We start from the raw sequence: 14,472 nt of genomic DNA on the forward strand, positions 1-14,472 counted from the left end.
GGTATACTTTACCGTGATCTGGCTCTCCTACAAGAGGTATGCTGCCGCTTGTAAGGAAAAGGTTAATCTAGCACAAGTCGTACTTACAGTGAACCCTAATGTCGAAGAAAAGAAATGGGACAAAGTTGCATACAAGATGAATCTTCTTCCAAAACCGTAATTGGGCGACACCAGATTTTTTCTTCAGCGGCCAACAGTGTCAATCGAATTTTAGAGAACATATTTTGAAACCATTTTTGCAAGGAAAAGTCCATCCTGGAAAAGCAGAAAGTGATGTACTTATTTCTGCCGTTGTCAGTCATCTAGCGGGAGTACATGCGACCTTGGAAGAATTTCTACAGACGGCCGCTACAAACCTTCTTTAGAATTTCAATGTCTGCCTAGGGACAGACACAGAGGTCACTTTATGTCCCTCTGGAGGTTCTATCATTCTGGTGAAGCTTCCGGAGCCTTTACTCTTCCGCAACTTTTTATGCCGTGAGTAATATTCCAAGAATACCTCGGATCTAAATTTCCGCTGATTGCAACCATCTGTGGTAATTACATTAGTGTATTGTCATTTTACAATACCAAGTACTACAAGTTAGATGTAATCGACAGAATAAAATTTTTGTCTATTATAATAGCTACCGTTCCAGGTGTGAACTTGGGACAATGGGATCAAATGGAAAATGAATCAGCATCTACAAAATAGAAATTCCAGTGACGGAGGTAAAAATGAGAGTTTTTTCTAAACCAATGCTTTCATTTTTTTAAAAGAGTTCGAACCTCTTGTTTCCGATATGGATGTGGCTGGACCAAGAAGTTACTCGAGCCGCTTGTCTCTGGCCAATCGTCACTATACCATGCCCTGGACTGTATTGCTGCGGATGCGCTCAGAGCGTGCGAACCTCCTTCTGAGTGAATCGATGTGGCCTTATAACGTTAAGAATTTACCGGCTAACAACGGCCTCTTGATTCTCTGCCAATAAAATCTGCTTTGGTCATGGGTATTCAAAGACATTGGTTTTGAGAAGTTTTAAATGAATAGTAGAACCATTGTTCAAAACGATGATTTTTGACTGACACCACAGAAGCCCAGAATAGACGTCGAAGAAGGGACTAGGTCTAAGTGTGCTTTTTATCTCTTATGACCAACATACTAATGAGGGGTAGCGAATGAATTAAAAATGGCGCAAGAAATCATCGATATAATGAAGGTCAGCATCATAATTATAAAGGACCCTAGCTCTATTATCACCAAGTAAAACAATGAGGTGTTGAAGATACTATGAAACTTCTCGAAAATACCATCTCTAAATTCATCTTTTTCTGCCGTATGTGATAATTTACCAAAACTTTCAACGCACTTGTTATAATTCGCAAGTGCTCTCTCAGTTAGCGCTTTATTTGGTGGATTTTTCCAAAAATTTACTACCGTACTTCCTTCTTGATAACACCTGATGTCGTACGTCTGACACTCTATTGGTTTTACGATTTCTCTCACAAAAAATCGCATACAATGCTCCCCACTGTAAAAAAGAGAATACCGATATCCTGTCTCTTCAGAAAAGTGATTAACTCTAGATGCAATTCTTTGCCAAGCTACTGGATCCCCGGGCAAGTCCATTTCAGCCACTTCCTTCAATAATTGTTGGAGCACCTTTTTCTCAATATTAACCTTTTTCCTATTGTCGATGAAGTTCCAAAAAGAAAACGTAAAGCATAGGAAATAATGAATGATCATCCATACGGGAGAAAATATGTCTGAAAGTTTTGTTTCAAATGGATCATCATATAAGTCGCGCATAATAAAGTAAGGCAACCGTACAAGCGATGGTGACAAAAATGCAGCTGAAAGGGAAGCGACAATGTCGGATGTCCATGTTTTCTCGAAGAAATATGGGGCAAGGAAGTATACCAACTTTCCACTAGTACTGTCTGCTGGCAATTCTATCTCCTCTTCTTCATACATCTGTACACACTTCTCTAAATCGATTTCACTCTCGTCACTTATCATACTCATATTGTCTTGTTGGTTAAATACACCATTGCTGTCGTGAGTGTCAGTTTGTGTCTGAATTACCGCCTTTTATATATATTTTCACCCCGGACTGTTGGGCCCCTTGATTGTTTCTTCCCCGCGCGACTATTCCATGCAGAAGAAACTCGAAAGCGTCAAAATGATAACACAAAGAGGTGGACAGGTAGTTTAAAGGTCAATTTGGAAACTCTAATTAAAGTTCTGTTAATAACTTTGTGTCATAAAATGCCCTAACTGCTATAAATTGTCAGAGGAAACCAAAATGATATTAACCGAATGAAGAAGGACGGCCCCAGAAAATTGGCATGTCCAACAAGAAGAAGAGTAAGAGTAAGGCCAGCGAGAGCCACAATCGTGGTGGAAGAGAGAACAGTCCCCGCGGACAACACAACTCTCTCTCACCGCAAAGAGACAGCAGTATCTCTGATCAGCAAGGAAGCGAGAACGGCGGTACTGGCTCTAGAACAAACGGGATCAAATTAGCCGCTCGCTTGTTCCGCAATCCATTGTTTTCCAAAAGAGGGTTTCAACATGCAAAAGAGGGACTAAAAAGTGAGAGTTCAGGTGACTCGATGAGCAATGTAAGGTTTCTTGGCAGCTTCTTTCTCTTAACTTACCCGATTTTTTTGATAGGATACAGTATCTTCGGTTTTTTATACGGGGACAAAAATAATGGTATACATGTTTTCTTGTATGGCAGTCCACTATTCACTGCTGTTCCTTATATCATACAATACCTGAATGATGTCGATACATTGCTTTTAAGCATATTTGAGATTGGGGAGAAGAATTTGCTCGAATATTTCGCAGACCCGGGAATCAGAGAGCTCCTCTTGACTGTTTTTGAGATTGTGGGATTCATTTATCAATTAGTGAAGGGTAGACAAAATTTTGAGATATTTATATGCGGGATTGTCGGTTTTAATCTTTATCTCGTAGGAAATACTTTGCTAATCTGGGAAAGAAAGAAAAGGCCAAAACCGGTGATGGCTGACTCGGCGTGAGTTTCTAATTCACACCTTGCTATGAAATCCTGATTATATAAGCGTTCCACTGGGATGGGATTGAGCTTACACTATTGCCGGCTTATCATCTGTGGGTTATGTTCAGGTGTAAATGCTAGTCAGTTTTCGATAGATAGATCATATATAACCATCAAGTTGAAAAAATCCATGAGGTACCGATAAAAGTATTTTGACAGGATTGTTTCTTGTATACTTCCACTTTCAAGCGAGAAGGACATTACAAAGGTGTGTATGTATAGGTAACATGAACTTTGTTTGGACTTGTTATCTATTGTTATCTATTGTTATCGGGAATCCCTTTTTCTGTAATCTTCACCTTGTCGCTCTGATAACGAAAAACAAAAAAAAAAAAAAAAAAAAAACTGACCTTATCTCCTATGGCAACCTAGGAAGTTCGCGCATGACGATATAACAAGCACTGACATGGGCCTCGGTGAAGAAACTTAGAAACTTAGAAACTTGATTACTACAAAACCTTAGAAATCGAGAGAGAATTTCAAAAATCCTTTCTGCCTAGGGAGCTCTTCAGAATTAAGTTCACACGGACTCTTTACGAGATTCTCAAGCATCGCCTTCCTTGGATGGTTTTCTACATATACTCATTAACTGTATTTCCAGAATTTTATCCATAAACATGTGGCTCTGGATATTGTGCTTACTCTCTCTCTCCTTGGAATTTCATTTAAACTTATCCCTACATGGTTCTAGAATATGAACGAGCGTTCAGGTACAAGAGAGTTAGTCCAGCAAGTGCTAAGAGTAAATCCTGGATCCGATGTCAGAAAATAGAGCCAAATTGCAAATAAGTCTCTACATATAGCAAAAATTTCTTGCATGATATCAGAACCTCTATACCGATAAAAGCAGCGTAAGGAGGATATGATCTCTAACAAATGATTCATGAGGATTTCGTTTACTAGCATTTCCCAAATTGTGTAGTGCAACGAACTAGTATGAGTGATCTTTCCTATTTGAAAGTTTTGCATCAATTTAAACACACTACAGCTGTGATAACTATGGATCCTAATTCTTCGATATTTCAGTTGCAACTAACTAATAGAAAGATAAGTAAAACTCTTGCATGATATTTCAGACTCAACTACTTCAATTTTCAATACATCCTCGCAAAAGGTGACAATGGCAGGGACAAACGTATGCAAAGTTTTACACCCAAACAATGATAACTTGGAATGGCTTTTTCTTCAAAGCTTTCTGAATTATTGATGAGCCTATTGAATGATATACTCGAAATGGACTACATAAAATCAAGCCAGCTCTCTACTGTCTTTCATATTTGACTGGGTTATTCAAGACTTTCTCCTTGAAATCCTCAATACCGAATGTGGTTGAGTGAGACCATGGCTTTTGAGTATCCTCCTTCGAGAGAACATTGGCAAAACATGTTGACCAGTTGACTCTTGGATACTTTTCATTAATAGAATATATTGTTTCCTGATGAATCAAGTTGGTATTAGCTCCTGCATTATCGAGAGTGGTTGCGATCTGCAAAATCAGGCCAAGAGAAGTGATAAAACCAGTTGTAGTCAGCTCTTGGTGACGAATAATCGCCTCAGCAACAGCATCTGCATAATCCGTATTTCCACCGGTTTCTCTAAGAATTAATTCTCTTGAGATATATCCACCGTAAAACTCAAAAGATAATTTCGTTTCATTCAAGTTCTTGTCAGTGGTAGCAATATCATGCATTAACGCAGTAACGTAAATCACTTCCTCATCTAAATCCCATTCTGGAAACTGATCCTTCATTATGGCAACACTGTATTGGAAAACACGAAGTGAGTGATTCAAAGTGGCCAATGGCAACTCCTTAGCAGCATAGTTATAGAAGAAGTTGGCAACTTTCCCAGATGGAATTGGAACAGTGGTCCGAGGTAAAGGATCCTTGGGATCCTTGATAGCTTTTTCAAATTCCTTATTAACTTTAATAAAGCCGTATTTTGACATCTGTATCTTTATTAGGCAGTGTAGTGTTCAGTATTGGTCTTCTCAAACTGCTTTTTCTGAGAGACTTGGTAGTGGCGGACAGCATTGAGAGGAATTAACACACTTTATATAAGATGGATATATGCGAATTTTTGCTCTCTCCTGATTCGCAATATATGACCGAAAATGGCTCGCAAACCACAGTATTAGCTCTATAGCATTACTTCATGAATACGATTGGCTTCATACATTTGCTTAGTAACTTTTTAAACACTTTCTTGAACATGAAGAACCAACAGAGAGCCTCGGAAAAAAAATACTTTAGTCAAAAAAGCGTTTCAGTCAAAAAAGCGTTTCAGTCAAAAAAGCGTTTCAGCCAAAAATGTGCCTCAGCCAAAAATGCGCTTTAGCAGTATTTCAACATCGAAAGAAAAAAGCCGTGTAGACTTCAGACTTCAGGTTCTAAGAGACACCAGCCCATTTTCCCCCAATGGTCGAAAACATAGAAGCGCTTTACTTTTAGAGCTGTAAGATAGGTGGCAATTAAAACTGAAAAAGTGGTTAACTTCTTCAAAACCGGGCACTTCGCGTAGACTCCTTATGTAGAGGTCCGAGGGAGATGAGCGTCTAGAAAAACTTAGGGATAAAATATTTGGAATAAAGTATTTGGAATAAAATATTTGAAATAAAATATTCCAAGTAAACCAATTTATTGAATTAGACTACTGATAGCCATAATTGGACCAATTTTGATTGACTCTATCACGAATCGCACTATCGTAGGAATCAAAGTCACAGGTTCCGAATTGGTGGGGAATCTGTAATAAAAACCTCATATCTTTGAAGATATTTCCCACCGCCCTCCTGAATTGATTTTATTTTCTTTTAAAATATTCTTCTTACAAGGTGCAGAATCTCTATTGACTTTAGCTAATGGGATAAGGTTGTTTTTTTTTTCTGTCTTCTAACAAACAGCTTATAATCTCCTTCATACTAATGTGGCTGCTCGATCTCAAGTGGTGAGCAATCCTAGCATGATCATTGCCGAATCCTCTTAAACTGTCAACGCAACCAACAATATCAAATAAGTTATCAGGATCAACATTTCCTTTTTGCTGCTTCAAATTTTTAAAGAATGAAATTGGAAGTTTGTCTTCATAAACTTTTCTCATAAATGTCCCATTTCAAGATGAGGATCAACATCCTAGAAAATTCAACTGTGTCCCCTTCTCTTTTCAAGGCTTCCAAAAAAATCCCTGCATTTAAAAGCATGTAAATTTTTGTGTCATTGTTTCTTGATTTAATGCATGATAGTGGAATTATATCAATATTTGATTACGTTCCAGGGCATAAAAGTTATCCTTCACATTAAGAGCGGAGTGATACATAATGTTATCTCTTTGACCATGCCCAAGATCTTGAAAATGTTAAAACTAAGTATGATTAATGATATTAAAGCCCGAGTAATACTTTTTTTTCTGCCGCCAAATTCGAGATTTGGAAACCGTCAAGGCCAGATATCCAAAACTTTATCACCAGAATGCATGTAAATTTCATTTTTAGTAAAATATTCATTCATTAATCAAGCAGTTTGATCCCAGTTAGCTAAATCCTTTTAGAGGCAACTTTGGTCATGATTTCCAAGAAATACAAAAATCTTTGTGGAGACATGAGTTGGTAAGTATTTCGATAACACTGTAAGTACTTCAATTGGCAAAGACCTTCCAAGCATGATGTTAATACCCTCCATAAAATCTAAGGTAAAATAAGAGTAAATCCTTGCTGATAACTGCTTCGAGGTTGAAAAACACCATGGCAACTCCGCTGTAGACGTACGCTGCATTGTACTAGTACTATGCTCAAAATGGAGAAAGATAGTTTCGAAAATACCCTGGATCCTGTTCATATGGAATATAGCAGTGGCTTATGCATAAGCCTGATCCATTTTCTATTTCTCGCTCAGTACATTGGAAGGATTTATCAGAAACATCTTCGAGCAGAAGATGAAGCCCTCAACAGATGTTTTCGATTTCGATGCGAATACAAAAAGTATGAGCGGTACGAGAATCGAACCCGTGTCTCCACCTTGGAAGGGTGGAATGATAACCACTACACTAACCGCCCGCTAAGTAGACCATCTAGTTTTTCTTACTCATCAATTCAATTTGAAGTCTATGCATTTAAATACCCATGAATAACTCAGCAATGTTCTCTATGGTTCCAAAGCTACAAGTTTTTCATTCCTCAATCATTACGACTAGTTTAGAGAAGTAGTTGTTTCACATAATTTCATAGCATTTCTAGGTTGCTCCCTTGCATTTTCTCATAAAACAATTTTCACAAATAACGAGGGTGCCCTCCAAGCTTGAAAAAATCGCAAGCTGTATATGCAATTATTACTACTGCCATTGGTGGTTAAGACTTGCCAAAGTCTCCAGGAAGCAGTTTCGAGCTGCATACGTTTTTCATGTTCATCACTTCAATCCTAAGAACAAAGGGTCCTATTTGTCATTCACGCAGATCATCAAATATTTGAAAAATTTCAAAAGATTTGGTGCATTCGAATTAAAAATAGTTGATCCAGTTGACAAAAAGCGTGCTCTTGAGCAGTACAACTGTGTCGTCTTAGAGCACATGCTCTGCAGGGCACTGCACATACAATGCACTTCTCCTCTATTCTTAGTCTGCTATCTCGCTCTTTACTTGTCTTTGTCGACACCGAAAGGTTCACTCTTCAAACTTTGATCTCCGGTAATCCAAACAATTGGAAGGGAAATCCTCTAGAATTCGCGTATATCTTTGACGACACCAACCATCTGTACAGCTTTAAAAACTTCAAGCCCATTCCACTAGTTATTGACGAAAGGGGCCACTTAAGATAACAAGTACATCGAAGTAAAACTGGGGTTACCTCTTTATTGGCAATGAAACTACCGCATCCGCTGGATTCTCTTCGAAAGTCGGTTACCTCAACTACAACAACTGCGAGGGCTTTCGTAGCATCCCAAATGGAAACCGTTACATCATTTCCACCAAGAACCCTAACAAGGGCCAAGGCACATCAGACGATACTGTCCCCATTGTCATCGAGGAATTTTCTCATCTATCTCACCAATAAATGGTGTGAATAGTATAAGTAGTATTAATGTCTCCAAATATATGGAGCCTTCTATCGCTCTGTAATCAGTCCTTGCGCTTATGCCTTTTAGAACACTCTTTTCGTCCCTCGGGTGACAATTGAAGATTTTGGATCTCGCCTCCTATAGCAACTCAGCAAATCATATCATCAAATATTGTCTACCAAATCTAAATACTAACGTTTCGGGTTTAGCATCTCTAGACAACCATAAGTTCTAGCTCTCCCTGTATGATTGTCAAAAAACACAAGCGTAGATATGGGGCATCGGAGATTTTAGATACATGAAAACATCTTGGTAATTCTATTGCAGCGCTATCATTTAATTCAATCATTCATCTTTTTTTATATTCGTACCCTTAATTTGTATGGTGCCAAACTTTCATTCAACAATTTTCAATAATACCTAAAGTTCGTACGAATACCATATATCTCAGGCCCTCCCTTCGACCATTATATTCCCGATTGCATGACTACTAGTTTATCAACTCATAGCATCAGCGTCACGTCCTATGATTGCACGGCACTGTAATTCGAGAAACTGACTATGCGCGGTTTTTGACATCTAGAAAAGCTCTTCGATGCTCCAAATATTCAAATTGCACAATCCCGCATTTTTAAGACAACGAAGGCATATATTATCACGTATCCTTAACCTTTCGTACCGTTAATACAAAAGAGTAACACCTTTAAAATGGTCTTGAGATTCCATTCTGTTTTCATTTAAAAATTTCCATATCGTAATCTCCTACGAAATCCCCACTTCTTTCTAAGGACTTTTTAAATAAGCGCTTAACAAATTTCAATTTAAATATATATATAAATGTTTACCTAAATGTATGAGTTTCAGAAGCTTTATATTCCTCTCCATTAAAAGCTTCGAGTTTTTTTACTCTCTACAAACGTCCCTCTTTTTTCAAAACCTGTGCCACAGTATCGTACACACACTGCTCAAGGCTAATGAATGGAAATGCTAGCACTTCCTTTGAGTGTCTGTTGTCAAACACAGCACCAGGCTTTGTATCTCCCATACCAGGTTCGGGTCCCTTAGTAATGTCCAACTGTGGGAACTTTTCATTCAATATATCAAGGATGCTCTGACAGTTAAATGCTCCGTTGGAAAGACCCAACCTTTCACCAGTGGTATCCTTTTGGAATGCAACCAAATGAGCCCTTGCAACATCACGAACATCCACATAAGCAGAATGGTAATCTGGTTCAAGTTTATCACCTGGCTTGCTGTGAATTAACCCGTTAATAATCTCATTCGAAGTGTTCAACTGAGATGTAACATCTTCATCAAATTTCTGAGGTCCAAACACAAAAACAGGGTTGATAGTGGTCAGTGACACACCAGTCTCCTTTGAAAATTCCCAAGCTGCCTGTTCCGCAAATTTCTTTGAAGCACAGTAGGCATTCACGGCGTCAGTTTGACATCTTTCCCAAGTGGCAGGGTTCCAATCCTTTTCAGTGAAAACAAGGCTACCATCAGCTGAGTTCACCATATCTGTAATCGCAGCATAAGATGACGTGACAACAACCTTCTTCACATCACCATATTTTTTGATGGCATTGAGAACACCCTTTGTACCGTTCAATGCAGGAATCAATAGGTCCTTCTCATAGTCGCTAGTATTAAAGTGACATGGTGATGCCATGTGCAACACAATGTCAATTTCTTTGCCTCTTTTCTTGAAAAGAGGTTCAAAGGCTTCTGTATCGGAAATATCCTTTACAATTTCAAAGCTCAATTTCGAAGGACTTCCAAACTGTTTGTGCAACTTGTCTCCCTTCTCCTGAGATCTAACAGTACCGATAACCTGGTAATTCTCTTTTAACAAACAATCCAAGACCCATTGGGCGATAAAACCTGTAGCACCTGTAACTAAAACAGCCATTGTAATTGTATTCGATGTGGTATTTGCTATGATGGTTCGAGGATTCACGTCTCTTCATCAGGTCGTCTTTTATACCTTTCAAGTTGAACTAAAAGTCATCCTTTATCTGGTACTGTCGCATGCCATTATTAAGCGTACGGACCTAAGCCGCTTCATATCTGGTATATTCCCTTGAGATTTTAAGCCGCATACTCCAGCTTACGAAGTCCGATGTTGAAAAAGTCCGATGTTGAAAAAAGTCCGTCCCTCGTCCTTAGCGAGAAACAACTTGCATGGAAGCTACAAGGGCATCTTCTGTTTGAACCCTTCCTTATGCATTGTTCCTCTTTTTGATTGCTTGAACTCCTCATCTCTCCATACGTCATTAATAACTGCCATTACCCCGGAACCTCTTCACATGATATTCCTTTCCAACTTTCAATAATAAAAGATCAAAATCATATGTTATCGCCAAAAAATTCGTGCATCCTGGAGGCCCCTATTATATTAAAACTTTCTCAGAAGTATGTCATTCTTGATCTTGGCAAACGCGGGCAGATCTACTTCTACAACCTGGCGGTTTAATATTTATAATAAGAAGACCCCGAGATAAGCGTCCACGATGCACAGGAATATGTTCGTTATAAATGCGGACGACGAAGAGATCATTCGTGGATCTGCTACACCTTTCCCTCATGAACCAATTGTTTAACAATGCACTTCACCTCTATTTCAACAACTGTCGCCCTCCCTAGGCTTTCTAGGCGACTCTCGGCCCTTCAACTTGATTACTTTATTACCTAAAGGTTCCTTCATTCCAACAGAGTCATCTCTGGAAGATGTTGTGCCAAACTTTTCCTTGTTTTACTTGATTACATTTTAATGTTTGTACCTTTCTCTAGTAATAGCATTACATTTTGAGTTTGGAAAGTTCCCTCAACACTGACACAATCACCTGTTGTCATCTTTGTAAAATTTCGAAGTTGCTTTTATTATAGTGCCTTGGTTTTAGCTGCAATGAACGAAACGAAAAATGCTATAGAACTGAGGAATGCACTTAAGACATTAATTTAGGAGTTTGGAAGTCGTGAGGTATACTCATTGGGCACGCTGAAAACACTGAACATGTGTAATTGTTTGACAGAAAATAACATATCGGAGGGCGTGCTGCAATAAGGGCATATAACTTTGGAAAATTCGTAAGCTTCTACCGGTTTTGTAATTAGATGCCAGCACCATTATTTATTTCCCCGAACAAAACATAAAATATCATTAGCCTGTCGGCTCGGTGGAGAAAATTCAGTCAGTAATTCATTTCTGAATGCGAAAATCCTGTTTTAAAGAGGATAAAGAATATCCATATCTACACGTAGTTGTACATTTTTGTCTGCGCTAAATATTTCTTTCTATTTGCTTTTCTTTTCTCTTGCTAGGTACATAGAAAGCGACTTTGTCAGAAAATTTGTCGTAGTATTCCTTATGCCTTTAGGAGTAAACAATCCATATTTCTCCTTCAATTTCGAAAGCTTATTCTAAAATAAAAAGTAGACCTCATTAAGCGATTGAGTGTGAACTTGGCGATGTTCGAACAATTTTTTATTTCCTAGCTGCTTCTTTTTAGTCGTCTAAAGCGAACCCATGTCGGGCCATATTGAAAGGAAAAGGTTCTCTTGTGTAAGTAGCACTAACGAAATTAATTAGTTTTGTTGCATTATATCATATTTTTCGACCCCCGCATTTAGCATCTGTATCGTTGCTCGAGTAACGATGAAAATCTCAGAAACCATCCTTTATGGTAACCATGACAACTAACCCACCTCGAGATGCTTTCCATTAGAGATAATCATTTAGGAAATTGCAAATTTGAGCAAATCATTAAAACCTATCTTGCCCCAAGATAATATCAAACAACTAACTTGCTGCATCTACGGTATGAATTAGAGCAATATGGGCCTGATGACAGAAGCATTTATGACAATAGAGATCAAAGTAAAGATTTTACAAGGTTGTGTGCTTCGGTATCATGATACTCAGAACACAATAGTTAGCAGTCATCGGCCAACAATCCGTGCAATTCCCACCACAAGTCTTGTAAACAGAATCACATATCTGTTATCCAACTGACACTTCAGCTGATAATAAAGGTACCACTTTTCCTGAATTTTGGATCCCGCTGCCAAGCTAACTCCACATTCGTAACAAAAGACCCGCACCTATAGATCCCTTGTTTGCAATCATCAGAAATCAAAAAACTGGCCACAAAACTTCTTAGAAACCACTAAATACCACTTTCGATGCCTTTAGGCTCACAACCCTCCTCATTTAGTGTTAGATTTTATAACGTTTTCCTCATCAAAAGTTGAGATTCCGCTTTTCTTTTGTTAAATCTGTACTTGATACCATCAATGCACTTGCCATTCGAAAAATACCATATATTCCGATCTCCATGGGTACAGGCACTTCCCTCCGAAAAGTCTACTGTGTAAAAGGTATACTCAGTTGACTACCTGCCTTTCTCTTTGTCGAAACCTATCACAACGTTTAAATCCCAGTCATTAAGTATGATATCAAACACATGTGTAAGTTCATCGATGTGTTATTCGCCCCAATAATTTCCTTGATCTAAAGAGTAAAGGAACTTCTTCAATGACTAGTCATTTTCTTGAGATAACGGGGGAATAGCAATGTTACCGAAATCCAGGAATGCTGCATGCTCACTACTACCTTTGTATCAGAAAGGATGATGCACTTTCCAATACAAAAGAAATGTTTTCTCAAGAAGTTTTATTAATGAAACCCGGGCTTGATATAAGGACCAGGCAGCACTCAAAATGAAAAAGAAGCTTTGTAAGCAGCGTTACTGGTGATCACTTCATTTCTTTATACTAGAAATGAATATCACAACTTTTTTGGAGAGTGTGTCCCAAGGTCCTCGTCAATTTCCGCGCCTTATGTCTCTCTTGAAGCCTTAAAACGTTACAACCAGGCAACGAATGAGCCTTACCAATGGTTTTGTCAGGATTGTTTTACTTCCAATTCTAAATTTTTACTGGGTAGTGGCCGCTCTTTCTATAACACTTTGAATGCATTGACACAATACTAACAACATTTCTAAAACCTACAAGTTATATCTCAAAGGGAAGTGAGAGGCTATAGGCACCCATCAAAGTATGAAATTTCTAACAGCTGTAATGCACTTTGCTCCCGGAGATGAACTCAAAGGTGACCACCTGCATGACTGGTACCTGCATGTCGAGGGAATATGAATCTATGCAAAGGAAAAGCTTGTTGATGGAAAGGAAGTTTTGGATTCCTATGAATCTCAATTCATGCCTCTACCTTTGAAACCTGAGGATTCTAGCTATTCCGATCTTAAGGACATCATTTATGAGATTAATGACGCTTGTCGGTTCTTGTAATGTTCACTTTTCTGGCGCCTTCGGAGTTTTGGAAAACGGCTGTGCAGTTTCTTGAAATTTCAACCCCACCTTATTTGAATAGTTTTCAGACGCAGCACTGTCTATGGAAAGGTGTTTCTGTTTTGATAATACAGGCACAAACTGACGAAGTCATAAGACTATGCACTCAAGCTACTCTCGCTGAGATGGTGTGTTTTTGATTTCATTCTCCAACCTGGAGTTTACCGTACGTTAGTCGAACACTGCAAATGGATCAGGAGCTTTTCGTTTTTATGGCCGTTTTTAATAGCTGTGATTCTGAAGTTCTTGTCATAGATTTTCATGACATTTCTTTTTCCAGTTAGCGGCACCAAAGTATAGCTCCAACAACACATCAGAGTGAGCTACAGCAGGCAGAATATTCTACCTTGTATGCTTTTCAGGTTCCAGCCTTGTCATGATTGATTTTGTTATGAGTACAGAACTCTGATTTGCGCGAGAAGATGCCAAGGATCATGACGTCAGGGTTGTAGAAACCTTTACTAGTGGAATTCATATTGTGCTGTTTCACCATTGCGTGCAGGTGACTGTTAATGGTAGCTCGTTGGACATTCGAAAGTTTGAGTCTATTTTGTTGCTGGATTATTCTTGGCCATTGGTTCAGAATAGCTTGAAACCGAACTCGAGCTGTTGTATTTTGTACCGGGCAGAAAAATAAGACTAGCAGTTATTGATTGTGCCTCATCAAAATAAAACTCGGTAAAGGATAGAAAGCTATGGCACTGCTTCTTATAACATTAGCAGCCATATTTCAATTGGAATCTTATGAATATTCGGCGGTAAATTGTCTTTTACTCTCTTTCATCCTCTTATAGGTGGATGTACTTAAAGAAATAAAAACAATCTACGACGTTATTTGCCTTGCAAGGATCACGATACATATGGAGAGGCATTTGAAGCATTTATCTATGTCCTTTTTTCAAATTATCACCAAAATATGGGGAATATTAAAACCGTAATTGAGACGCTGAAAGACAGACTGAATTAAAAGACTGGGGCTATTATAATA

General features: G+C 38.5%; 5 protein-coding genes and 1 non-coding gene across 6 annotated transcripts; 1 reads left to right on the forward strand and 5 right to left on the reverse strand.

The window, feature by feature from the left end:
* Window positions 1-1,141: 1,141 nt before the first annotated feature.
* Window positions 1,142-2,005, reverse strand: ZYRO0G00132g (uncharacterized protein; the record flags this gene model as incomplete). The annotated part of the gene is made up of 1 exon (XM_002497972.1): window positions 1,142-2,005. One exon carries the CDS (start codon window positions 2,003-2,005, stop codon window positions 1,142-1,144), a length of 864 nt encoding a protein of 287 aa, XP_002498017.1.
* Window positions 2,006-2,328: 323 nt separating this feature from the next.
* Window positions 2,329-3,027, forward strand: ZYRO0G00154g (uncharacterized protein; the record flags this gene model as incomplete). The annotated part of the gene is made up of 1 exon (XM_002497973.1): window positions 2,329-3,027. The coding sequence occupies one exon, from the start codon at window positions 2,329-2,331 to the stop codon at window positions 3,025-3,027; it is 699 nt and encodes a 232-aa protein (XP_002498018.1).
* A 1,299-nt stretch (window positions 3,028-4,326) lies between these two features.
* Window positions 4,327-5,013, reverse strand: DDI2 (cyanamide hydratase; the record flags this gene model as incomplete). Its single annotated transcript, XM_002497974.1, has 1 exon — window positions 4,327-5,013. The coding sequence occupies one exon, from the start codon at window positions 5,011-5,013 to the stop codon at window positions 4,327-4,329; it is 687 nt and encodes a 228-aa protein (XP_002498019.1).
* Window positions 5,014-5,918: 905 nt separating this feature from the next.
* Window positions 5,919-6,164, reverse strand: ZYRO0G00198g (uncharacterized protein; the record flags this gene model as incomplete). The annotated part of the gene is made up of 1 exon (XM_002497975.1): window positions 5,919-6,164. One exon carries the CDS (start codon window positions 6,162-6,164, stop codon window positions 5,919-5,921), a length of 246 nt encoding a protein of 81 aa, XP_002498020.1.
* An 880-nt stretch (window positions 6,165-7,044) lies between these two features.
* On the reverse strand, window positions 7,045-7,116 carry ZYRO0G00220r. The gene has a single exon. It is a non-coding gene; the product is annotated as a tRNA-Gly (tRNA).
* A 1,908-nt stretch (window positions 7,117-9,024) lies between these two features.
* Window positions 9,025-10,026, reverse strand: ZYRO0G00242g (SDR family oxidoreductase; the record flags this gene model as incomplete). The annotated part of the gene is made up of 1 exon (XM_002497976.1): window positions 9,025-10,026. One exon carries the CDS (start codon window positions 10,024-10,026, stop codon window positions 9,025-9,027), a length of 1,002 nt encoding a protein of 333 aa, XP_002498021.1.
* Window positions 10,027-14,472: the final 4,446 nt, after the last annotated feature.

The sequence above is a fragment of the Zygosaccharomyces rouxii genome, assembly GCF_000026365.1.
Source record: "Zygosaccharomyces rouxii strain CBS732 chromosome G complete sequence".
Classification (NCBI taxonomy): domain Eukaryota; kingdom Fungi; phylum Ascomycota; class Saccharomycetes; order Saccharomycetales; family Saccharomycetaceae; genus Zygosaccharomyces; species Zygosaccharomyces rouxii.